Raw genomic sequence first — 25,369 nt, forward strand, 5'->3', positions numbered from 1 at the left:
ATCACTTCCCTCCTGGAGGCAGGTTTAGGACCTGGAAACAATCCCACCTTCCTTTTCTCGCTTCCATTCAGCCCAATGAAAATTCAGCCCAATGTCTCTAAACAGGCCATAGAGAGAAATAAACTCAATAATCCTGCTTTTTCTCTGGGTAGATATATAACCTTTCATTGTCTCTCTACACATTATGATGGAAAGCTCAGGATCTGTATAGGCCTCTGGTCACACATACTATCCAAGATGATTCTTGGAAGTAGTTCCTAGAAAACACCAGATGCTAACTTGTTTACCATGAAGCATGTAACTAATCATCTTTGCCCATTGTCCTGTTTCCTATCTCAAGACTATCTCGATTCCCAATGTATTGACAAAACAAAGTTGACAGGGACGACTCATACACCCTGTACCAGCGGTGAAGACGGGCGTCAATTTAAAATGTCAAAACTGAGTTTGATAGAGTTTTGCTCAATAAGGGTATTAAGGGATATGGCACTAAGGCAGATCAATGGAATAGAGGTACAGATCCACCGTGATCTAATTGAATGGCAGACCAGGCTGGAGGGGCTGAATGGCCTCTTGTTCCTATGCTGCTGTAGTAATAATAATTGTTCAATTTCATCAAGATTGGTGTGACCTTGTGATTCTTGTATCCAAACAACAATGAATAGTTGTTTAAAAAAATTGCAGACAGCTGTTGTTGAACTTCAATGCTGGTATTGAACAAACAATAGGAAAAAGTGGGCTGTACAATTGTTTGGAAGATCCATTGAAAGGTCTCTTCCCATTTTATAATGTGAATTCATACTCAATATTAAGAGGATTCTGACAGTAACATGGTGAATTTTAGGACCCAGCGGAAATGCATGACAGTTGGGACGCGGGGGAGCTGCCCTTCCACTTGCCTTGCATTTCCTGGTGTAAATGGTGGCTTTTGCTGCAAACTCTTACTGATCCTTGCGATGCCGCCCGCTGTACAGCGGAGCTGCAGAATCTGCGGCTGCTTCCTGGCCCTGATCTGGGCCCAGCTGTCAATCAGCCCCAGCTGTCAATCAATGTCAGCTCCGACCTGGGACTCGATCGACTCGCGGCCGCTGCCCTCCTGGTTTGACCAAGCCAAGTTTGGGATCTTCCTTCACTGGGGAGTGTTTTCAGTGCCCAGTTTCGGCAGTGAATGGTTCTGGTGAGTTTCCAGCACCTTGAAACGAAGACCAAACACATCCCCATGTATCGAAAGATTTCATAAAGTGAACACTCTTCATAAGTAATAGTTTGTTCTTCCCTCCCGCAAATCTTCCTCTGTCACCTCGGTTATTTACATGATATTCTGTTACAGTCTGTCGTTAGATTTGTATTTCACGCTGGTCACTCAATGTAATCCAGGCTTGGCCAGTGGTCACTCAATGTGATCCAGGCTTGGCCAGTGGTCACTCAATGTGGTCCAGCCTTGGCCGCTGGCCACTCGATGTGGTCCAGGCTTGGCCAGTGTCACTCAATGTGGTCCAGCCTTGGCCGCTGGTCACTCAATGTGGTCCAGGCTTGGCCAGTGGTCACTCAATGTAATCCAGGCTTGGCCAGTGGTCACTCAATGTGATCCAGGCTTGGCCAGTGGTCACTCAATGTAATCCAGCCTTGGCCAGTGGTCACTCAATGTGATCCAGGCTTGGCCAGTGGTCACTCAATGTGATCCAGGCTTGGCCACTGGTCACTCGATGTGATCCAGGCTTGGCCGCTGGTCACTCGATGTGATCCAGGCTTGGCCACTGGTCACTCAATGTGATCCAGGCTTGGCCACTGGTCACTCAATGTGATCCAGGCTTGGCCGCTGGTCACTCAATGTGATCCAGGCTTGGCCACTGGTCACTCGATGTGATCCAGGCTTGGCCACTGGTCACTCAATGTGATCCAGGCTTGGCCGCTGGTCACTCAATGTGATCCAGGCTTGGCCGCTGGTCACTCAATGTGATCCAGGCTTGGCCAGTGGTCACTCAATGTAATCCAGGCTTGGCCGCTGGTCACTCAATGTGATCCAGGCTTGGCCGCTGGTCACTCAATGTGATCCAGGCTTGGCCACTGGTCACTCAATGTAATCCAGGCTTGGCCGCTGGTCACTCAATGTGATCCAGGCTTGGCCAGTGGTCACTCAATGTGGTCCAGCCTTGGCCGCTGGCCACTCGATGTGGTCCAGGCTTGGCTAGTGGTCACTCAATGTGGTCCAGGCTTGGCCGCTGGTCACTCAATGTGGTTCAGCCTTGGCCGCTGGTCACTCAATGTGGTCCAGGCTTGGCCAGTGGTCACTCAATGTGGTCCAGCCTTGGCCGCTGGTCACTCAATGTGGTCCAGGCTTGGCCGCTGGTCACTCAATGTGATCCAGGCTTGGCCAGTGGTCACTCAATGTGGTCCAGCCTTGGCCGCTGGCCACTCGATGTGGTCCAGGCTTGGCCAGTGTCACTCATTGTGGTCCAGCCTTGGCCGCTGGTCACTCAATGTGGTCCAGGCTTGGCCAGTGGTCACTCAATGTAATCCAGGCTTGGCCAGTGGTCACTCAATGTAATCCAGGCTTGGCCAGTGGTCACTCAATGTGATCCAGCCTTGGCCGCTGGTCACTCGATGTGATCCAGGATTGGCCGCTGGTGATTCTCTTTTCAGAGACTGTAAGCAGAAATCATTAATAATATAAAAGCAAAATATTACAAATGCTAGAAATCTGAAATAAAAACAGAAAATGCTGGAAATACTCAGCAGGTCTGGCAGCATCTGTGGAGAGAGAAACAGAGTTAACGTTTCAGGTCAGTGACCTTTCATCAGAACTGATTACACTGATTACAGTCTCTGGTGTGATTACAGACACGTGGTTTATTTGTGTGTTTTTTTAGGTATTACTGGCAGAAACAGAGACTGAAACCTTACGTCGAGTTTATGGAAAGAAACTATCGTCCTGGATTTACGTACACGGACTTTGCTCCCATGTTCTCTGCTACCTTCTTCGATGCAGCAGAATGGGCCGACCTCCTGAACGCCTCAGGAGCTAAGTATGTCGTTCTAACAACCAAACACCATGAAGGTAACCGGCTCCTTGAAACACTGGCTTTAGTTCCATCACCGTGCTATACAAACCACCAATAAAACGGAGCACATTGAATAGAGATTGGCAGGGAAGGTGTGAGTATGAGATGGCACACTGGTTAATTCTCAATCCTGCATCTTCAGTAAGAAATTACTTTTCATTTTGTCCATGAGATCATCCTGATAAAGGGACCCATTTTAAAGTGGGCACAGGAATAGCAAGGCCTCCAGCTATCCTCCATTTCCTGCTGGTTTCAGAGGAGGAACTGACCAGGGCGGAGCAGATGAAGGTGGGGGGGGGGGGACATCAGTATTGGCCGGATTACACTCCTCCCGAGGTCAGAGGTCGGGGCAGTTGGACCTCACCTCAGCTCCTGCCCAACCAGTTCCCGCTCCCAGTTAAATCCAGGACTGTAACAGGTTTAAAGGACTTTAAGGGCTCCAAGTTGGCTTTATAGGACCAGGAGGAAGCCAGTCTGGAGATACACGTCCCTGGGGAAAAAATATAACTTTTTCATTAAAGAAACAATGCATTCTGCTTCAGTTGAAGCTCTTTTTAAGATTCTTCAATTCTCTGATTTTTGTAAAATAAAAATTAGATTTTGAACAGGCCATCATTTCGCCAAGAGTTACCTCAACAGGTACTTGCCTCTGCTCCCTCAGTCCCTCTAATATCATTCACCTCTCCTCCCTCCAACATCACTGACCTCTACTCCCTCAGTCCCTCTAATATCACTCACCTCTCCTCCCTCCAACATCACTGACCTCTCCTCCCTCTGTCCCTCCAATATCACTCACCTCTGCTCTCTCCCTCCAACATCACTGACCTCTACTCCCTCTGTCCCTCCATCACTAATTCTTCCCTCTCTCTCCCTTCAATTTCACTGAGAATCTACTGCCATCCCCTCACTTCAAGCTCACACTCTTTTCCCCTACCCCCACCCCAGTACTCTCTCTCCTTCTATCCTCTGATCTCATGTTGGTCCTCTCCCTCCTCCCCCACCACAATGCCACTTCCAGTTTTTGCCCCATCTCCCTTCCTTTTATTACTGTCTATTGCCTCTCTTTCCTCTATTGCCATCCATTTCACTTTCATTGTTTTCTCTCTCCACTAGTTCCCCATTCCACCCTGCACCTCCCTGAGTGGCTGCTAATGTACTCAACTGAATCCCTACTCCTAAGAGCAGGAATTTTTGACAGGATCTCACAAGAGTTTCCATCAACGTGACAGAGTGACTGCAGTTCCACCAATTTTCTTTAAATTTGTTTATGGGATGTGGGCGTTGCTGGCTAGGCCAGCATTTATTGCCCTTGAACTGAGTGGCTTGGTTAAGAGTCAACCACATTGTTGTGGGTCTGGAGTCACACGTAGGCCAGGCCAGGTAAGGACGGCAGATTTCCTTCCTTAAAGGACACCAGTGAACCAGATGGGTTTTTACAACAATCAACAATTGTTTCATTTAATTCCAGATTTATTAATTGAATTCAAATTTTACTGGCTGCTCTGGTGGGATTTGAACCCATGTCCCCAGAGTATTAGCCTGGGGCTCTGGTGTACTAGTCTAGTGATATTACCACTACACTACCACCTCCCCTTAGGTTGTTATTAGGAGTGGCACTGAGACGGTAGAGGAATTCAAAGCCCAGCTGTCAGTGTCAAATCATTGCTATTTACATGACACTAGACTATGACCAGTAGAAGTGTTTCTTACCTCAGCACTGATATTGCTTACTCTGATCAGCGCAAAGCCTTTCGCACCTTGCAAAGAAATTATAAGGGCTAATTTTCCCATGTACTCATATTCTCCAACTCCTGATGCACTTTGTGAGTTGGTTCCATTTATATAGAACGAGAAGTCAAAACATGGAAATGTGACATTCAGTCCCTCTTGTTCGTGTCAATGTTAATCCTCCATGAGTAAATAGTAATAATCAAATTTACCTGCCCTGTTCCCAAATCTCTTCCTCCCCCTTTCCAAACTAATCACGAATATTGTTTCTGCCACAAACATTAACTCCAGGACTGAACCCACAGCCTCACAACTCTGTGAAGGAGTTCCTCCTGGCCTCTGTTCAAAATCTCTTGCATTTCATCGATGAGCTATTTGGGCAAACTCAGTTTGTTTTTTTCTAAGAAAAACAGTGATAATAATCATGATTCTTTGTAATAAAAACAGAAAGTGTTGGAAATACTCAGCAGGTCTAACAGCATCTGTGGAGAGAGAAACCGAGTTAACGTTTCAGGTCATTGACTTTATTAATGATTCTTTATATGATTGCCTAGGCTTTACACTCTGGGGATCAAAGTACTCGTGGAATTGGAATGCGATTGACACGGGTCCTCACCGTGACCTTGTAGGGGAGCTGGCAGTCGCTGTTCGAAACAGGACAAAGCTGAGATTTGGCCTGTACCATTCTCTCTTTGAATGGTTTAACCCTGCCTTTTTGGAAGATGCTGCCAACGAGTTTACAACTAACAAGTTCCCTACAACAAAGAGCTTGCCTGAACTGTATGAAATCGTCAACAAATACCGGCCGGAAATCCTGTGGTCCGATGGGGATGGAAATGCGCCTGACACCTACTGGAACAGCACTGGCTTCCTGGATTGGCTCTATAACCTGAGGTACTGCTCTGTCTGTGTAGGTGAATGTCTGGCACAGGTTTTAACTCCCCTCACCTGTTGTAAACTAGACAGGGGCAGGCAGTTAAAGTAAGGGTAGCGACTACCCCTCCCCCTCACCCTCACCCCTGATCCTGCCAGCTTCCCCCCCCCTCAATCCCACTGCCTTTCCCCTGGTTCCCCTGGCTATCCCCCCCCACTGCCCTCGATCCCACTGCCTATGCCCCTGATCCCACTTCCTATCCCCCCCCAGCTCCCATCCCCCTCCGATCCTACTCCTTTTCCCCTCCAATCGCATTGCCGTCCTGTCCTGTCCTGTCCTGATACTAATCTGCACTTTTGATTATCTCAGTTATTTCATGGGAAGACTGAGTGAGGGAACAGTGATGGTTCTCTGGAGCCTCCCTTGCCCTGGGCTTGACAGCACAGTCAAGACTGAGATCAGCCTGTCGCCCATGAGCCAGACTCCTCGGGTGTGCCTCCCTTTACCGGGCTCGTGCCCACCATGACCTATTTAAAATCTAGGGCCTAAAATGTTGGCATCCTTCCATCTATGAAAGATGATGGACATGCAGCAAACAATCCAGTTAGGTGGGGTGTCTTCTCTTGATGCACCTTTGCTGATGGCTGTGAAGACCAATCCTTGAGAGGCAGGTTCTGCCACAAATGCTGCACGTGAAGCTGCCAGGTGACCCTGTGAGTTGTTGTTTTTGATTTTGGCTCCTGTTGCCAAGCTGCTGTAGCAACTGGTCATCGTGGTAGTGCAGACCAGTCCACAGGATGTGTCGCCATTTCCCTCTTTCGCCAACGAGTGACTCCCAAGTACGATAGTCAATATTTAGGGCCTTCAGGTCATCCTTGAAACAGAGCTTTGGGTGCCCACTGTCTGGCCCCGGCTACCTCACCATACAGGAGGGCCTTGGGTATGTGACCCCCGTCTTCCATCCTGTGGACATATCCAATTCACCGAAGCCACCTTTGATTAGTGCCAACATACTTGGGAGCTCTGCCTTTGAGAGGACTGCCACATTTGTGACTTTGTCCTGCCAGGATATGTCTGTGGGTATGACGCACCACAATAAGGTACAGCTGGAGTTAACTCTTAACAGGAACACATCACAAAATAATTCACAGATTGCCAGCAATATGTCAATATTCATCTATGGGGAAATCTGAAAAAAGCTTGTTGCAAGAGAATTGGATTAAACAGCGGGAGGTTCACTGTTTTGGTTCAAAATACTTTATTTCTTCTGAATAACATCACTTCACATTTGCTGTTATTTTTGGGGTGTCTATTTGCCAGAGCGCAGTTTCTGATATTAACTGCACTCTTGTTCCAAGGTTGTAACTGGACTCTGCAGCTGACACCCTAACCCGCCCTCTGCTCCATTTCAGGGGACCCAGCACTCACCTCTGCTGCTGCCATTGCGGTCCCCGCAATGTGCTTGGCAGTGCAGAGGTGCTGCGACTGGACTAGCAACCCAAGGCCTGGGATAATGACCCAGAGAACTGTAGTTCTGTTTAAAAAAAATAGAATCATAGAATAGTACAGCACAGAAGGATGCCATTCAGCCCATCGAGTCCATCTGTTCTGGCTATTTTGCACAGCAATCCAGTTAGTCCCACTCCTCCCCTCTTCCCCCCCTTCTTCCCCACATTCCTGCAATGCTTTCTCCTTCAAGTCTTTATCCCATTCCATCGAGAGATCAGAATCTGGTGCCAGTAAATGTGTCCCTGAAGCTGTTGGACTGTTGTAAAAACACAATTGGTTCACGCATGTCCTTTTTTGGGGGGACCAAGACTGTACATAAGAGGTCTGAACCCCTCAATTATACACAGCTAAGCTTCACTCTGTTATTGTCATTTCAGCCCAGTGGGGAAGACGGTTGTAACCAATGACCGCTGGGGTTATGGCACAATCTGTAAACATGGCGGCTACTACACATGTGCCGATCGGTACAGCCCAGGCCACCTCCTGGCCCACAAGTGGGAGAATTGCATGACCATAGACAGAAAATCCTGGGGATACAGGAGAGAGGCAAAGCTCAGCGATTATCTTTCAATAGAACAACTGGTAAAGGTAAAACATGTCTATTTGACAAGCTTGCTGTCTCTATCTGTCTCTCTCTGTTTCTGTCTGTCTTGTTTGTCTATCTGCAAAGATAAAACATATCTATCTATCTATCTGGAGTGGTAACCTTGATTCTTGTGCTCAAGTCCTGTGTCCAACTCCAAGACTTGAACACGTAATGCAGGCTGACACTCCAGTGCAGTATGCGAGGGAGTGCTTTTTCCTTATTCGTTCATGGGATGTGGGCATCGCTGGCTGGGCCAGCATTTTTTGCCCATCCCGAATTGCCCTTGAGAAGGTGGTGGTGAGCTGCCTTCTTGAACCGCTGCAGTCCATGTGGGGTAGAAACGCCCACAGTGCTGTTAGGAAGGGAGTTCCAGGATTTTGACCCAGTGACAGTGAAGGAACAGCGATATAGTTCCAAGTCGGGATGGTGCATGGCTTGGAGGGGAACTTGCAGGTGGTGGTGTTCCCATTTATCTGCTGCCCTTGTGCTTCGAGATGGTGGAGGTCGTGGGTTTGGAAGGTGCTGTCAAAGGAGCCTTGGTGCGTTGCTGCAGTGCATCTTGTAGATGGTATACACTGCTGCCACTGTGCATCGGTGGTGGAGGGAGTGAATGTTTGTAGATGGGGTGCCAATCAAGCAGGCTGCTTTGTCCTGGATGGTGTCAAGCTTCTTGAGTGTTTTTGGAGCTGCACCCATCCAGGCAAGTGGAGAGTATTCCATCACACTCCTGACTTGTGTCTTGTAGATGGTGGACAAGCTTTGGGGAGTCAGGAGGTGAGTTACTCGCCGCAGGATTCCTATCTTCTGAACTGCTCTTGTAGCCACAGTATTTATATGGCTACTCCAGTTCAGTTTCTGGTCAGTGGTAACCCCCAGGATGTTGATAGTGGGAGATTCAGTGATGGTAATGCCATTGAATGTCAAGGGGAAATGGTTAGATTCTATTTTGTTGGAAATGGTCATTGCCTGGCACTTGTGTGGCGTGAATGTTACTTGCCACTTATCAGCCCAAGCCTGAATGTGAGCTAGGTCTTGCTGCATCTGGACACAGACTGCTTCAGTATCAGTACGTTAATGGTGCTGAACATTGTGCAATCATCAGCGAACATCCCCATTTCTGACCTTATGATGGAGGGAAGGTCATTGATGAAGCAGCTGAAGATGGTTGGGCCTAGGACACTACCCTGAGGAACTCTTGCAGCGATATTCTGGGACTGATATGATTGACCTCCAACAACAACAACCATCTTCCTTTGTGCTAGGTATGACTCCAACCAGCGGAGGGTTTTCTCCCATTTCCCATTGACTCCAGTTTTGCTAGAGCTCCTTGATGCCACACTTGGTCAAATGCTGCCTTGATGTCAAGGGTAGTCATTCACGTCTCACATCTAGGGTTCAGCTCTTTTGTCCATGTTTGTATCAAGGCTGTAATGAGGTCAGGAGCTGTGTACTGCAGTCTGTGCTGGGTACTGAGATGTTTGCAGATGAGACGTTAACTGAGGCCCCATCTGCCCTCTCAGGAGGATGTAAAAGATTCTATTGCCACTATTTTGAAGAAGAGCAGGGGAGTTTTCCCCGGTGTCCTGGCCAATATTTATCCTTCATTCAACATCACCAAAACAGATAATCTGGTCATTATCATATTGTTATTTGTGGGAGCTTGCTGTGCACACTTGGTTGCCATGTTTCCTACAACAGTGACTAGATTTCAAAAATACTTCATTGACAGTAAAGCGCTTTGGGACATCCAGCAGTTATGAAAGGTGCTATATAAATGCAACTCTTTTTATCTATCTCTGTCCATTGGTTTGTCTCTCTCTCTTTCTATCTTTGTATATCTATCCCTCTATATCTAACTTTTTCTGTGCCTCTTTCTATCTCTGCCACTCTATCTCACTGTAATCCTCTATCTAACCCTCTAGCTCTCTATCCCGTTATCTCTTTCTACCTCTCTATATAACATTATCTCCTTTATCTCTATTAGATGTATTGGTCTGTATTGCGCTTTGCTGATTGGTGGAATGCATTTCATTAACAGGATTGTCAACCAGTGAAATTGCAAATTTGATTGTGGCCCAACCAATGTCTGATCATTCCGATTGGTCCAGTTTGTTTCATTGGCGGCTCTGTGGACCATAATGATGAGAGTTCGCCAAGAACCCAACCAATAGGGAGACACGGTGCAAAATAACATTTGACAGTGTGACAGTCCTTTTGTCAAATTTGAACAAGATCTTATATTGAATGTTTATAATTCAGGTCAGTCGCACTGTTACTGTCCCTGAGGGGTTATAGCTGGGCTGTCGGAGATCTTTACCCCTCTTTAAAAACAAAATGAAAATTTAGCGATGGAAAGAAAAGTGTGTGTGATGTGAAACAGTCTCATTTGCTGTGAATCAATTTCGCAATACTAGTGAAGACCAAACACAGTCTGCATTTATATCGTGACTTTAATGTAGTAAAAAGTCCCAAAGTGCTTTACAGTAGTGTTATCAGACCAAAATTCACAATTGAGCCAAAGGATAAGATATTAGGACAGGTGATTAAAATCTTTCTTCCTGTAATATCACACATTAATGAGGAATTTCATTGAGATGAACATCACTTTGCTGTGTGTCAACGGACCGAAAAATAATTGTGAAGTTTGTCCATGAGCAGCTTTGCTACTTGAATTGTTCTTTTCTTTCAGACGCTGGTTGAAACTGTCTCCTGTGGAGGAAATCTCTTAATGAACATTGGGCCCACTCACGATGGACGGATAGTCCCTATCTTTGAGGAGAGACTGAGGCAGATGGGGCAGTGGCTACAAGTAAATGGAGAGGCGATATACAGTACAAAGCCCTGGAGAAATCAGAATGACACCATCACTCCCGGAGTATGGTAGGTGACTAAAGAAAACAGCATGGGATGGGGTTTTAGATGAAAAACATTACTGTCAAGGAGTGCAACATATTGTGTCAGCTGTGGCTCAGTGAGTAGCATTCCTGTGGCTGAGTCAGAGGGTTGTGTTTTCAAGTTCCACTCCAGAGACTTGAGCACAAAACCAGTACTGAGGGAGTGCTGCACTGTCAGAGGGGCAGTACTGAGGGAGTGCTGCACTGTCGGAGGGTCAGTACTGAGGGAGTGCTACACTGTCGGAGGGTCAGTACTGAGGGGAGTGCTGCACTGTCAGAGGGGCAGTACTGAGGGAGTGCTGCACTGTCGGAGGGTCAGTACTGAGGGAGTGCTGCACTGTCGGAGGGTCAGTACTGAGGGAGTGCTGCACTGTCAGAGGGTCAGTACTGAGGCAGCACTGCACTGTCGGAGGGTTAGTACTGTGGGAGTGTCGCACTGTCGGAGGGTCAGTACTGAGGGAGTGCTGCACTGTCGGAGGGTCAGTACTGAGGGAGTGCTGCACTGTCGGAGGGTCAGTACTGAGGGAGCGCTGCACTGTCGGAGGGTCAGTACTGAGGGAGCGCTGCACTGTTGGAGGGTCAGTACTGTGGGAGTGCTGCACTGTCGGAGGGTCAGTACTGAGGGAGTGCTGCACTGTCGGAGGGTCAGGACTGAATGAGCGCTGCACTGTCAGAGGGTCAGTACTGAGGGAGTGCTGCACTGTCGGAGGGTCAGGACTGAGGGAGAGCTGCACTGTCAGAGGGTCAGGACAGGGAGCGCTGCACTGTCGAAGGGTCAGGACTGACGGAGCGCTGCACTGTCGAAGGGTCAGGACTGAGGAAGTGCTGCACTGTCAGAGGGTCAGTACAGAGGGAGCACTGCACTGTCGGAGGGTCAGGACTGAGGGAGCGCTGCACTGTTGGAGGGTCAGGACTGACGGAGCGCTGCACTGTCGAAGGTTCAGGACTGAGGAAGTGCTGCACTGTCAGAGGGTCAGTACAGAGGGAGCACTGCACTGTCGGAGGGTCAGTACTGAGGGAGCGCTGCACTGTCGGAGGGTCAGGACTGAGGGAACGCTGCACTGTCGGAGGGTCAGGACTGAGGGAGCGCTGCACTGTTGGAGGGTCAGTAGTGAGGGAGTGCTGCACTGTCGGAGGGTCAGTATGGAGGGAGCGCTGCACTGTCGGAGGGTCAGTACTGAGGGAGTGCTACACTGTCGGAGGGTCCGTACTGAGGGAGCGCTGCACTTTCGGAGGGTCAGTACTGAGGGAGCGACGCACTGTCGGAGGGTCAGTACGGAGGGAGCGCTGCACTGTCGGAGGGTCCGTACTGAGGGAGCGCTGCACTGTCGGAGGGCCAGTACTGAGGGAGCGCTGCACTGTCGGAGGGTCAGTACTGAGGGAGCGACGCACTGTCGGAGGGTCAGTACTGAGGGAGTGCTGCACTGTCGGAGGGTCCGTACTGAGGGAGCGCTGCACTGTCGGAGGGCCAGTACTGAGGGAGCGCTGCACTGTCGGAGGGTCAGTACTCAGGGAGTGCTGCACTGTCGGAGGGTCCGTACTGAGGAAGTGTTGCACTGTCGGAGGGTCAGTACTGAGGGAGTGCCGCACTGTCGGAGGGCCAGTACTGAAGGAGCGATGTACTGTCGGAGGGTCAGTACTGAGGAAGTGTTGCACTGTCGGAAGGTCAGTACTGAGGGAGTGCCGCACTGTCGGAGGGTCAGTACTGAGGAAGTGTTGCACTGTCGGAGGGTCAGTACTGAGGGAGTGCCGCACTGTCGGAGGGCCAGTACTGAAGGAGCGATGTACTGTCGGAGGGTCAGTACTGAGGAAGTGTTGCACTGTCGGAAGGTCAGTACTGAGGGAGTGTTGCACTGTCGGAGGGTCAGTACTGAGGGAGTGCCGCACTGTCGGAGGGTCAGTACTGAGGAAGTGTTGCACTGTCGGAGGGTCAGTACTGAGGAAGTGTTGCACTGTCGGAGGGTCAGTACTGAGGGAGTGCCGCACTGTCGGAGGGTCAGTACTGAGGAAGTGTTGCACTGTCGGAGGGTCAGTACTGAGGGAGTGCCGCACTGTCGGAGGGTCAGTACTGAGGAAGTGTTGCACTGTTGGAGGGTCAGTACTGAGGGAGTGCCGCACTGTCGGAGGGTCAGTATGGAGGGAGCGCTGCACTGTCGGAGGGTCAGTACTGAGGGAGTGCTACACTGTCGGAGGGTCCGTACTGAGGGAGCGCTGCACTTTCGGAGGGTCAGTACTGAGGGAGCGACGCACTGTCGGAGGGTCAGTACGGAGGGAGCGCTGCACTGTCGGAGGGTCCGTACTGAGGGAGCGCTGCACTGTCGGAGGGCCAGTACTGAGGGAGCGCTGCACTGTCGGAGGGTCAGTACTGAGGGAGCGACGCACTGTCGGAGGGTCAGTACTGAGGGAGTGCTGCACTGTCGGAGGGTCCGTACTGAGGGAGCGCTGCACTGTCGGAGGGCCAGTACTGAGGGAGCGCTGCACTGTCGGAGGGTCAGTACTCAGGGAGTGCTGCACTGTCGGAGGGTCCGTACTGAGGAAGTGTTGCACTGTCGGAGGGTCAGTACTGAGGGAGTGCCGCACTGTCGGAGGGCCAGTACTGAAGGAGCGATGTACTGTCGGAGGGTCAGTACTGAGGAAGTGTTGCACTGTCGGAAGGTCAGTACTGAGGGAGTGCCGCACTGTCGGAGGGTCAGTACTGAGGAAGTGTTGCACTGTCGGAGGGTCAGTACTGAGGGAGTGCCGCACTGTCGGAGGGCCAGTACTGAAGGAGCGATGTACTGTCGGAGGGTCAGTACTGAGGAAGTGTTGCACTGTCGGAAGGTCAGTACTGAGGGAGTGTTGCACTGTCGGAGGGTCAGTACTGAGGGAGTGCCGCACTGTCGGAGGGTCAGTACTGAGGAAGTGTTGCACTGTCGGAGGGTCAGTACTGAGGAAGTGTTGCACTGTCGGAGGGTCAGTACTGAGGGAGTGCCGCACTGTCGGAGGGTCAGTACTGAGGGAGTGCCGCACTGTCGGAGGGCCAGTACTGAAGGAGCGATGTACTGTCAGAAATAGTACCTTTTGGTTGAGACGTTAAACAGAGGCTTGGCTTCCCCTCTCAGCTGGATGTAAAAGATCCCATAACACGTTTGGAAGAAGAGCAGGGGCATTCTCTCTGGTCTCATGATATTTATCCCTCAACCAACATCATTGGAAGTTTAATTGGTCATTTATCTCATTGTTATTTGGGATCTTGCTGTGTAACTGCAAATATCCATGCAGGAAACTGATCTGTTGCATTTCAAACCCAGTGCCCAATTCTGAAGGGGGCAGACAAGAGTCCTTGGAACAGGGTGAAAAGTTAAGCATGCCTTTCAACTATTTCTCTCTCCCAGTATTTTGATCTGCTTACCTCTCACAGGAACAGGAAGAGGCCGTTTATCCCCTCGGGTCTGTTCTGCCATTCATCTGCGACTTAACTCCATACACTCACCTTTGTCCCTTATCCCTGAATAGCTTTGGTCTCCTATCTTGGCGATGGTACTGGTTACCTGGGCATCAGTTTCCACTATTAATGTGTGAGGCTGGACACTGAGGTTCAACACAGTTTGTCAACTGTTGGAGGCATTTTATTTTCTGATAATGGATATCTGTTTTGCCAGGTATACATCTGCACCAGAGGATGGGATAATTCATGCAATATTCTTCACCTGGCCAAAATTGGGATTTCTGATCCTCGGCACCCCCTACGTTACAGCAGGGAAAACAAAGGTTCGAATTATTTAATATTTCATAATTGAGTGATATTAGATTAAGACATTCCGCACGACTGAATCCGACTTTCATACTGTTGAGGTTATGCGTGTGTTTCATCTTTATTTATAAGGTAAACCTCATTGGATTCTCTGAGCCTCTGCAATGGGAGACGTTTGGAGATCAGGGACTGCTTGTGGTGCTGCCGAGACTCAACATCGGACAACTACCCTGTCAGTGGGGCTGGACCCTGAAACTCAGTAATGTAGCTTGATCAAGTATCAAATGACAATCAAATGACAAGGGTTATTGTACTGTGTGACTGGTGGCTGGTGTCTCAGTGATTAGACAAAATTCATTCCTTTTCTTCTCTCTTGTTTTGTTTAACCCTTCATTTCGGGCATTAGAAATTTCAGTTACTGAGAAAAAAAGTTGTAGTTTTAACAGATGTGGAAACTGATTTTGCTGGTGCGGTGAGGATGACGCACAATTAATCTTTTCATCCTCCCTTCTTTATCTACATTCATGTAAAATGTCACACTTGCCTCAGGAGGTGTGGCTGCACTCACGTTGCCAGGTTAGAGATGCAGAAAGCCATTGCAGGATTCTGTATGGTGGCTGCATTGTTAGTTGTCTCACTGACAAGTCTCTGTCTTAGATCACAGCAAGGCAGTGTGAGTATGACCCATGCACAGAGCAAGCAAGTGAAAGACTAATTGTTTTGACCTGATGTTTAACCATGGGTGGGTGCAAAGGTCAGAGGGGACAGTTCTTTGGAATAGAAATTCGTCTCAGGTGTTAGTTTAACACAGATGTTAGTGCATTAACCCCTATTGTAGGCCTGGCCCGGTATTCAGGTCCAATGTCAGCGAGTGTGTAACAGGCAGTTAATCCAAACTGCCCATGACTAATATTTACCATAATGAGTGCTAACTCAACAACAATAGTTTACATTGAGATAGTGCCTGTAATTCAGAAAAAACGTCCCAAGGTGCTTCAAGAAGCTTTAGTAGACATATATGATACCAAGACATATAAGGAGAAATTAGGACAGGTGACCAAAAGGAGGAGAGAGAATTAGGGAGACGGAGAGGTTTAGGGAGGGAATTCCAGAGATCAGGGTCCTGGCAACTGAAGGCACAGCCACCAATGGTGGAGCGATTAAAATCAGGGAATTGGAGGAGTGCAGAGTTCTTGGATGGTTGGAGTTGGAGGAGATTACAGAGATAGGGACAGGTGAGACCATGGAGGGATTTGAAAACAAGGATGAGAATTTTAAAATTGAGGCATTGCTGGACTGAGAGCCAATGTAGGTCAGCGAGCACAGGGGTTATAGGGAATGGGACTTGGTGTTTGTTAATGTAGGTCAGTGAGTACAGGGGTGATAGGGGAATGGGACTTGGTGTGTGTTAATGTAGGTCAGTGTGTACAGGGGTGATAGGGGAATGGGACGGTGTGAGTTAATGTAGGTCAGTGAGTACAGGGGTGATGGGGAATGGGACTTGGTATGTGTTAATGTAGGTCAGTGAGTACAGGGGTGATAGGGGAACGGGACTTGGTGTGTGTTAATGTAGGTCAGTGAGTACAGGGGGTGATAGGGGAACGGGACTTGGTGTGTGTTAATGTAGGTCAGCGAGCACAGGGGTGATAGGGGAATGGGACTTGGTGTGAGTTAATGTAGGTCAGTGAGTACAGGGGTGATAGGGAACGGGACTTGGTGTGTGTTAATGTAGGTCAGTGAGTACAGGGGTGATGGGGAATGGGACTTGGTGTGTGTTAATGTAGGTCAGCGAGCACAGGGGTGATAGGGGAATGGGACTTGGTGTGAGTTAATGTAGGTCAGTGAGTACAGGGGTGATAGGGAATGGGACTTGGTGTGAGTTTATGTAGGTCAGAGAGTACAGGGGTGATAGGGGAATGGGACTTGGTGTGTGTTAATGTAGGTCAGTGAGTACAGGGGTGATGGGGAATGGGACTTGGTATGTGTTAATGTAGGTCAGTGAGTACAGGGGTGATGGGGAATGGGACTTGGTATGTGTTAATGTAGGTCAGTGAGTACAGGGGTGATAGGGGAATGGGACTTGGTGTGTGTTAATGTAGGTCAGCGAGCACAGGGGTGATAGGGGAATGGGACTTGGTGTGAGTTAATGTAGGTCAGTGAGTACAGGGGTGATAGGGAATGGGACTTGGTGTGAGTTTATGTAGGTCAGAGAGTACAGGGGTGATAGGGGAATGGGACTTGGTGTGAGTTTATGTAGGTCAGTGAGTACAGGGGTGATAGGGGAATGGGACTTGGTGTGAGTTTATGTAGGTCAGAGAGTACAGGGGTGATAGGGGAATGGGACTTGGTGTGAGTTTATGTAGGTCAGAGAGTACAGGGGTGATAGGGGAACGGGACTTGGTGTGTGTTAATGTAGGTCAGTGAGTACAGGGGTGATAGGGGAATGGGACGGTGTGAGTTAATGTAGGTCAGTGAGTACAGGGGTGATGGGGAATGGGACTTGGTGTGTGTTAATGTAGATCAGTGAGTACAGGGGTGATAGGGGAATGGGACTTGGTGTGTGTTAATGTAGGTCAGTGAGTACAGGGGTGATAGGGGAATGGGACTTGGTGTGTGTTAATGTAGGTCAGTGAGTACAGGGGTGATAGGGGAATGGGACTTGGTGTGAGTTAATGTAGGTCAGTGAGTACAGGGGTGATAGGGGAATGGGACTTGGTGTGAGTTTATGTAGGTCAGAGAGTACAGGGGTGATGGGGAATGGGACTTGGTGTGTGTTAATGTAGGTCAGTGAGTACAGGGGTGATAGGGGAATGGGACGGTGTGAGTTAATGTAGGTCAGTGAGTACAGGGGTGATGGGGAATGGGACTTGGTGTGTGTTAATGTAGATCAGTGAGTACAGGGGTGATAGGGGAATGGGACTTGGTGTGAGTTAATGCAGGTCAGTGAGTACAGGGGTGATAGGGAATGGAACTCGGTGTGTGTTAATGTAGGTCAGCGAGCACAGGGGTGATAGGGAATGGGACTTGGTGTGTGTTAATGTAGGTCAGTGAGTACAGGGGTGATAGGGGAACGGGACTAGGTGTGTGTTAATGTAGGTCAGTGAGTACAGGGGTGATAGGGGAATGGGACTTGGTGTGTGTTAATGTAGGTCAGTGAGTACAGGGGTGATGGGGAATGGGACTTGGTATGTGTTAATGTAGGTCAGTGAGTACAGGGGTGATAGGGGAATGGGACGGTGTGAGTTAATGTAGGTCAGTGAGTACAGGGGTGATGGGGAATGGGACTTGGTGTGTGTTAATGTAGATCAGTGAGTACAGGGGTGATGGGGAACGGGACTTGGTGTGTGTTAATGTAGGTCAGTGAGTACAGGGGTGATAGGGAATGGAACTCGGTGTGTGTTAATGTAGGTCAGTGAGTACAGGGGTGATAGGGAATGGGACTTGGTGTGTGTTAATGTAGGTCAGTGAGTACAGGGGTGATAGGGGAATGGGACTTGGTGTGAGTTAATGTAGGTCAGTGTGTACAGGGGTGATAGGGGAACGGGACTTGGTGTGTGTTAATGTAGGTCACTGAGTACAGGGGTGATAGGGGAATGGGACTTGGTGTGTGTTAATGTAGGTCAGTGAGTACAGGGGTGATGGGGAATGGGACTTGGTATGTGTTAATGTAGGTCAGTGAGTACAGGGGTGATAGGGGAATGGGACTTGGTGTGTGTTAATGTAGGTCAGCGAGCACAGGGGTGATAGGGAATGGGACTTGGTGTGAGTTAATGTAGGTCAGTGAGTACAGGGGTGATAGGGGAATGGGACTTGGTGTGTTTTAATGTAGGTCAGTGAGTACAGGGGTGATAGGGGAATGGGACTTGGTGTGTGTTAATGTAGGTCAGTGAGTACAGGGGTGATAGGGGAATGGGACTTGGTGTGAGTTAATGTAGGTCAGTGAGTACAGGGGTGATAGGGGAATGGGACTTGGTGTGAGTTAATGTAGGTCAGTGAGTACAGGGGTGATAGGGGAATGGGACTTGGTGTGTGTTAATGTAGGTCAGTGAGTACAGGGGTGATAGGGGAATGGGACTTGGTGTGTGTTAATGTAGGTCAGTGAGTACAGGGGTGATAGGGAATGGGACTTGGTATGTGTTAATGTAGGTCAGTGAGTACAGGGGTGATAGGGGAATGGGACTTGGTGTGTGTTAATGTAGGTCAGTGAGTACAGGGGTGATAGGGGAATGGGACTTGGTGTGTGTTAATGTAGGTCAGTGAGTACAGGGGTGATAGGGGAATGGGACTTGGTGTGTGTTAATGTAGGTCAGTGAGCACAGGGGTGATAGGGAATGGGACTTGGTGTGTGTTAATGTAGGTCAGTGAGTACAGGGGTGATAGGGAATGGGACTTGGTGTGTGTTAATGTAGGTCAGTGAGTACAGGGGTGATAGGGGAACAGGACTAGGTGTCTGTTAATGTAGGTCAGAGAGTACAGGGGTGATAGGGAATGGGACTTGGTGTGTGTTAATGTAGGTCAGTGAGTACAGGGGTGATAGGGAATGGGACGGTGTGTGTTAATGTAGGTCAGAGAGTACAGGGGTGATAGGGGAACGGGACTTGGTGTGTGTTAATGTAGGTCAGAGAGTACAGGGGTGATAGGGAATGGGACTTGGTGTGTGTTAATGTAGGTCAGTGAGTACAGGGGTGATAGGGAATGGGACTTGGTGTGTGTTAATGTAGGTCAGAGAGTACAGGGGTGATAGGGAATGGGACGGTGTGTGTCAATGTAGGTCACTGAGTACAGGGGTTATAGGGCATGGGACTTGGTGTGTGTTAATGTAGGTCAGTGAGTACAGGGGTGATAGGGGAATGGGACTTGGTGTGTGTTAATGTAGGTCAGTGAGTACAGGGGTGATAGGGGAATGGGACTTGGTGTGTGTTAATGTAGGTCAGTGAGTACAGGGGTGATAGGGAATGGGACTTGGTGTGTGTTAATGTAGGTCAGTGAGTACAGGGGTGATAGGGGAACGGGACTTGGTGTGTGTTAATGTAGGTCAGAGAGTACAGGGGTGATGGGGAACGGGACTTGGTGTGTGTTAATGTAGGTCAGTGAGTACAGGGGTGATAGGGGAACGGGACTTGGTGTGTGTTAATGTAGGTCATTGTGTACAGGGGTGATAGGGGAACGGGACTTGGTGTGTGTTAATGTAGGTCAGTGAGTACAGGGGTGATGGGGAACGGGACTTGGTGTGTGTTAATGTAGGTCAGTGTGTACAGGGGTGATGGGGAACGGGACTTGGTGTGTGTTAATGTAGGTCAGTGAGTACAGGGGTGATAGGGGAATGGGACTTGGTGTGTGTTAATGTAGGTCAGTGAGTACAGGGGTGATGGGGAACGGGACTTGGTGTGTGTTAATGTCGGTCAGTGAGTACAGGGGTGATAGGGAATGGGACTTGGTGTGTGTTAATGTAGGTCAGTGAGTACAGGGGTGATGGTGAACGGGACTTGGTGTTTGTTAATGTAGGTCAGTGTGTACAGGGGTGATAGGGGAATGGGACTTGGTGTGTGTTAATGTAGGTCAGTGAGTACAGGGGTGATAGGGGAACGGGACTTGGTGAGTGTTAATGTAGGTCAGTGAGTACAGGGGTGATAGGGGAACGGGAGTTGGTGTGTGTTAATGTAGGTCAGTGAGTATAGGGGGTGATAGGGGAACGGGACTTGGTGTGTGTTAATGTAGGTCAGTGAGTATAGGGGGTGATAGGGGAACGGGAGTTGGTGTGTGTTAATGTAGGTCAGTGAGTATACGGGGTGATAGGGGAACGGGACTTGGTGTGTGTTCGGACATAGGCAGCAGAGTTTTGGTTGTGCTCAAGTTTCTGGAGGGTGAAAGATGGGAGGCTGGCCAGGAGAGTGTTAGAATAGATAACTCGAAAGGTGGTAAAGTCTTGAACCTGGGTTTTAGCAGCTGTTGAGCTGAGGTAGTGGTGGAGTCGAATGATGTTACTGAGGTGGAAGCGGGAATTGTACAAATTTTCATAAACTCTTAATTTGAGCTGCCTAAATTAGCATAAATACCAAGTTAGTAAGTGTTTAATTGTTATCATTCTCAGGACTAAGTGTTTGTTCGCTATGTTAAATGTTGTAAGTTCAAAGTAATTGAAATCCTTGTTATTTTAAATGACCTCCTTACCCGATCTAGGCCTATATGTGACTCCAGTCACACACCAACATGGTTGTTTTAACTCTCCTCTGAAGCTGCCTAGAAATGGGCAATAAATGCCGAGTTTGTCAGTGATGTCACATCCCTAGAATTAGAAAAATGTTTGCAGAAATAATGAAAGGAAGAGTTGGGAGGAGGGGTTAAGACAACATCCTGGGGAGAGCAGATGGTGGTGTGATGATGCATGGATAATTAACATGGCTTCTGTACCGCGACAATCTTTGGAGAATGAAAGCTTTTTGGGAGGAGGTAACACAAGTAGCACAGGGTCTGTGACCAGGGTGATGGTCTGTGGATGAAATGGATCAAATGGCCATTTTCTTGATGTATATCTTATTCAGGCCTGATCCTGTTACTGGCAGGGATTAAATCCAAAATTACTTATAGCTTTTCTCAGAGTCCTGCTGATTTCACAAATCTGATTCATCAATGATATATATTTACTGGCAAAGAAACCATGGTGCATGTAATGTCAGAGTTTGAGAGACTCAGTATTCAGTGTAATTGGAATAATTCTCCATTTAATTTCTACATGACTTGGATTGGTTCTCAGCAAAGGCTTACCCTAGTCACAACCCTCTCAACAACAACTTATATTTATATATCGCCTTTAACATAATAAAATGTCCCAAGGCACTTTACAGGAGCATTATAAAACAAAGTATGACACAGAGCTACATAGGGTGATAATAGGTCAGGTGACCAAAAGCTTGGTCAAAGAGGTAGGTTTTAAGTAGTGTCTTAAAGGAGGAAAGCGAGGTGGAGAGGTGTAGGGAGTAAAAGCACAGCCACCAATGGTGGAACAATTAAAATCAAGGAAGCACAAGAGGCCAGAATTGGAGGAGTGCAGATATAGTCGAGGGTTGTGGGGCTGGAGGAGGTTACAGAGATAGGGAGGAGTGAGACCATGGCTGTGTTTGTGATCAAGGACTTTGTTGGACTGGAAGCCAATGTAGATCAGTGAGCACAGGGGTGATAGGGGAACAGGACTTGGAACGAGTTAAGACACAGGCCGCAGAGTTTTGGATGACTTCAAGTTTACAGAGAGTAGAATGTGGGAGACCAGCCAGGAGTGCGTTGGAATAGTCAAATCTAGAGGTTACGAAGGCATGAATGAGGGTTTCAGCAGCAGATGATCTGAGACGGGGTGAAGTCAGGCGATGTTACAAAGGTGGAAATAAGTGGTCTTAGTGATGGCACCAATATGAGGTCGGAAGTGCATCTCAGGGTCAAATGTGACACCAAGGTTGCAAACAGACTGGTTTAATCTCAGGCTGTCGCCAGGGAGAAGGATGGAGTCGGTAGCTAGGGAACAGAGTTTGTAGTGGGGACCGAAAATAGTGACTTTAGACTTCCCAATAATTAATTGGAGGAAATTTCTGCTGACCCAATACTGGATATCGGATAAGCAGTCTGATAATTTAGTAACGGTGGAGGAGTCCAGAGAGGTGGTGGTGAGGTGGAGCTGGGTGTCATCAGTGTATATGAGAAAACTAACGCTGTGCTTTCGGACCAAGTGGCTGAGGGGCAGCTTGTAGATAAGAAATAGGAGGGGGCCAAGGAAGACCCTTGGGGGATACCAGAGGTAACGGTGCAGGAGCAGGAAGAGAAGCCATTGCAAGTGATTCTCTGGCTACAATTAGATTGATAAGAATGGAACCAGGTGAGAGCAGTCCCACCCAGTTGGATGATAGTGGAGAGGCGTTGGAAGAGGATGGTGTGGTCAAGAGTGTCAAAGGCTGTAGACAGGTCGAGAAGGACGAGGAGGGAAAGTTCACACGTGATGTCATTTATGATTTTGATAAGAGCTGTTTCGGTACTTTGGCAGGGGAGGAAATCTGATTGGAAGGATTCAAACACAGAGTTCTGGGTAAAATGGGAACCAATTTGGAAGGCGCCAACACGTTTGAGAACTTTGGAGAGGAAAGGGAGGTTGGAGATGGGGCAGTAGTTTGCAAGGTTGGTGAGGTTAAGGGTTATTTTTTGGAGGAGTGGGTGATGATGGTAGATTTAAAGGAGAGGGACAACACCCGAAGAGAGAGAACCATCAACAATATCAGCCAACATGGGGACCAGGAGAGGGAGTTGGGTGATCAGCAGTTTAGTGGGAACAGGAGGTGAATCTCATGGACAAGATGAGCTCAGAGAGGGCAAGAGGGGAGATAGGAGAGAAACTAGAGAAAGATACGAGCCATTTCAGAAAGGATTTTAACTTCCTCTGCCCAGTGGGAACCGGGAGTTAAGATTGGGTTGTAGACTTACTGCTGGTTTTCTGCTCTGTGCCCGCCTTCAGTTGCCGATTTCATGGATGGCTAAGGCCCCACTAATTGTACTCCCTTGTACTGTCCCCATTTGAACTCCAGTAAGTCAAAGGGGTGTAAACTTGACCATACCTGTTGCATGACTGGTTTAGCCATTCATCACCAAAACTGGCCTGACCACATCAAGCTGAACCAAGCCTCATCCTCATCCAAACCTCAACTGGAGTGCAAAGATAATCCCAGGCTCCTTTCCTCTGCTACAACCACCTCTTTCAATCCCTCTCCTCTGCTCCTGCTCCCTGTTCCCTCCACCCTCACTGCTAACAATTCTGAGGAGCTGATGGATTTCTTTAAGACGGTGAATATCTAATGCTCCATTCTTCTCTTGCCCACCAAACCTCTGCCCAGTCTCTCTCCTGAGCCTCCCCCTCAACTCCAACCTCCTGCTCCCACTAACTCCCTCACCTCCTCCTCTTTTCATCAGCCCTCTCCTCAAGAAGGTTTTAATCTCTCTGTTCTAACTCGTCCCTCCCTCACCAAGGTCCTTTAACTGTTGTTATACCCTCATCCACGCTCGTCCTTTTTTTGCGTTTGTTCTGATGACCTGGGTGGCACTGCGGGGCCACATTTATTGTCCATCCCTGGCTGTGTATGACCCCAGGGTGCTGGTCACCTGAATGCCCAAGTGAGAATTCATACAAGATGCAGAAAGTGAACATCACTTTACTGAACACCACGAGGGGCATCACATCTGACCATGTTGCTGTACTGGTTAGTGACTGGGAGTGGGAATCCTAACCATTTTTCCTTTCACACTTCTCTGCATTAAATTTCATCTGACGGGTGTCTGTCCATTCCACCAGCCTGTCTATGTCCTCTGAAAGTCGATCACTATCCGCCTCGCACTTCCAAGTTTTGTTTCATCTACAAATTTTGAAATTGTGCCCTGCAAACCCAAGTCTAGGTCATTAATATATATCAAGAAAATCAGTGGTCCTAATATCAGCCCCTGGGGGACACCACTGTATACCTCCCCCCAGTCTGAAAAACAACCCATCACCACTAATCTCTGTTTCCTGACACTCATCCAATTTCATATCCCTGCTGCCACTTGTCCCTTTTATTCCATGGGCTTTAACTTTGCTGACAAGCCTGTTATGTGACACTTTATCAAATGCCATGTACGCCACATCAACCACATTACCCTCATCACCCTCTGTTACCTGTTATGAAAGTGCTTCTATTTTTTAATATTTTATGAGGACATATGTTTTAAAATTGTGGAAATTGATTCCTTTAGTGGACTGAAGAGATTACATAGATGCTGGACTTTGTTTTTTTTAAAAAACAAAGGTCAATGGAAGGACTTTGGGACTTGGTTTAGAAACACACTTACTGGAAGTCACATGTCTTCAGCTAAGTATACAGCAAGAGCCTTGGTGACTAGGGGGAGTTGTTTACAGAGAAGTGACACGTCAACATTTATGGTGGTCAAGAGTTGGTTTTGTATTGGATATTGTTTTGAGTCAGTTGGGTTTGCAGCCTGCTGAGAGAAGCACCAGCTCATCCTTACTCCACCTCTCTGAGAAACCCTGAGAATCCAGTCTGTGATAGCTGAAACCCCTGATGTTGCAATTCTTCTGGAAAGCCTGTCAGACTAATCCTCAATGTCTCCCGAAGAGAACTGTTCCAAAAAGATCCCAGTGACAGCCGTCTATGCGTATTTGGAATGCCAGAATAAAGGGACAACGGATATCATTCCATATCTTCTCCTTTTCCTTCAAGAATTAACAAGTATTTGGCCAAAGTATTTTTTTTCATCTTTTTTGTAAAGAGATCTCTGCAGAGAAAACTTAATTTTTTCCTTAACCAGTGTGTGTGTGTGTTTGTGTCTGTTGGCCTAAGTTAGAGGGAACTTTCATATTTAAATCTGTGTGTTAATGCTTTGCATCTTTACTGAATATGTCGTGTTTGATAATAAATTGATAATTTTGTTGTTTATTAAAGAAACCTGGTCGGTGGATTTTATTCTGAAATAAAAAGAGTATATAATTGGCCACATCAGTACATATGTTGTGACCTGTGGAGAAGTGGAACTGGAGAAAGACAGTGCACTCCTCCAGTCTTGATTGTAACATGCCTCATCAAAAAACTCAATCAAGTTAGTTAAACACGATTTGCCTTTAGCAACCCTAACCCTAACCTTAATCCTAATCCTAATCCTAACCCTAATTAGTCTCTCCTACTGCCAAAACAGCTAGAATCAGCTGCTTCAACACAGACTGGTGATAGAACCTGAATCAGACTGTTCTGCATGGATCAGTTACTCACGATGGGTCACAGGTGGGTAAAAGGGGTTGATCTACAGATCAACCATTGTCTAATTGAATGGCATAAGAAGCTCGAGGGGCTGAATGACCTATTCCTATTGCTATGTTCACTGTTGATACCCAGCGGAGCTATTACAGGAGCTGGGCCAGCAGTTCCAAGCTTAAATTACGACAGTAACTATACTTCAAAA

At 48.1% G+C, this 25,369-nt stretch overlaps 1 protein-coding gene across 11 annotated transcripts; it reads left to right on the forward strand.

Moving 5' to 3' along the window:
• Positions 1-881: 881 nt before the first annotated feature.
• On the forward strand, positions 882-24,863 carry fuca2 (alpha-L-fucosidase 2). Of its 11 annotated transcripts, none has more exons than XM_068045593.1 (9): positions 882-1,177; positions 2,871-3,058; positions 5,345-5,684; positions 7,551-7,761; positions 10,449-10,639; positions 14,295-14,403; positions 14,519-16,853; positions 17,065-18,950; positions 19,004-24,863. In XM_068045593.1, the coding sequence occupies exons 1-7, from the start codon at positions 957-959 to the stop codon at positions 14,657-14,659; spliced, it is 1,401 nt and encodes a 466-aa protein (XP_067901694.1). In that variant the 5' UTR covers positions 882-956; the 3' UTR covers positions 14,660-16,853; positions 17,065-18,950; positions 19,004-24,863. The 11 variants fall into 11 exon arrangements, with proteins under 11 accessions (XP_067901694.1, XP_067901696.1, XP_067901690.1 ...); XM_068045595.1 differs by having other exon boundaries at positions 17,065-17,587; positions 17,639-24,863; XM_068045589.1 differs by having other exon boundaries at positions 17,065-19,839; positions 19,945-24,862.
• Positions 24,864-25,369: the final 506 nt, after the last annotated feature.

This window comes from Heterodontus francisci, chromosome 13 (genome assembly GCF_036365525.1).
Source record: "Heterodontus francisci isolate sHetFra1 chromosome 13, sHetFra1.hap1, whole genome shotgun sequence".
Classification (NCBI taxonomy): Eukaryota; Metazoa; Chordata; class Chondrichthyes; order Heterodontiformes; family Heterodontidae; genus Heterodontus; species Heterodontus francisci.

Excerpts from the sequence above, each read along its gene's own strand:
- fuca2 (XM_068045588.1), top strand. The coding sequence starts at position 957 with ATGCCGCCCGCTGTACAGCGGAGCTGCAGAATCTGCGGCTGCTTCCTG. Across the intron at positions 3,059-5,344 it reads AACAACCAAACACCATGAAG|GCTTTACACTCTGGGGATCA; the intron begins GTAACCGGCTCC and ends ATGATTGCCTAG. Across the intron at positions 5,685-7,550 it reads GATTGGCTCTATAACCTGAG|CCCAGTGGGGAAGACGGTTG; the intron begins GTACTGCTCTGT and ends TTGTCATTTCAG.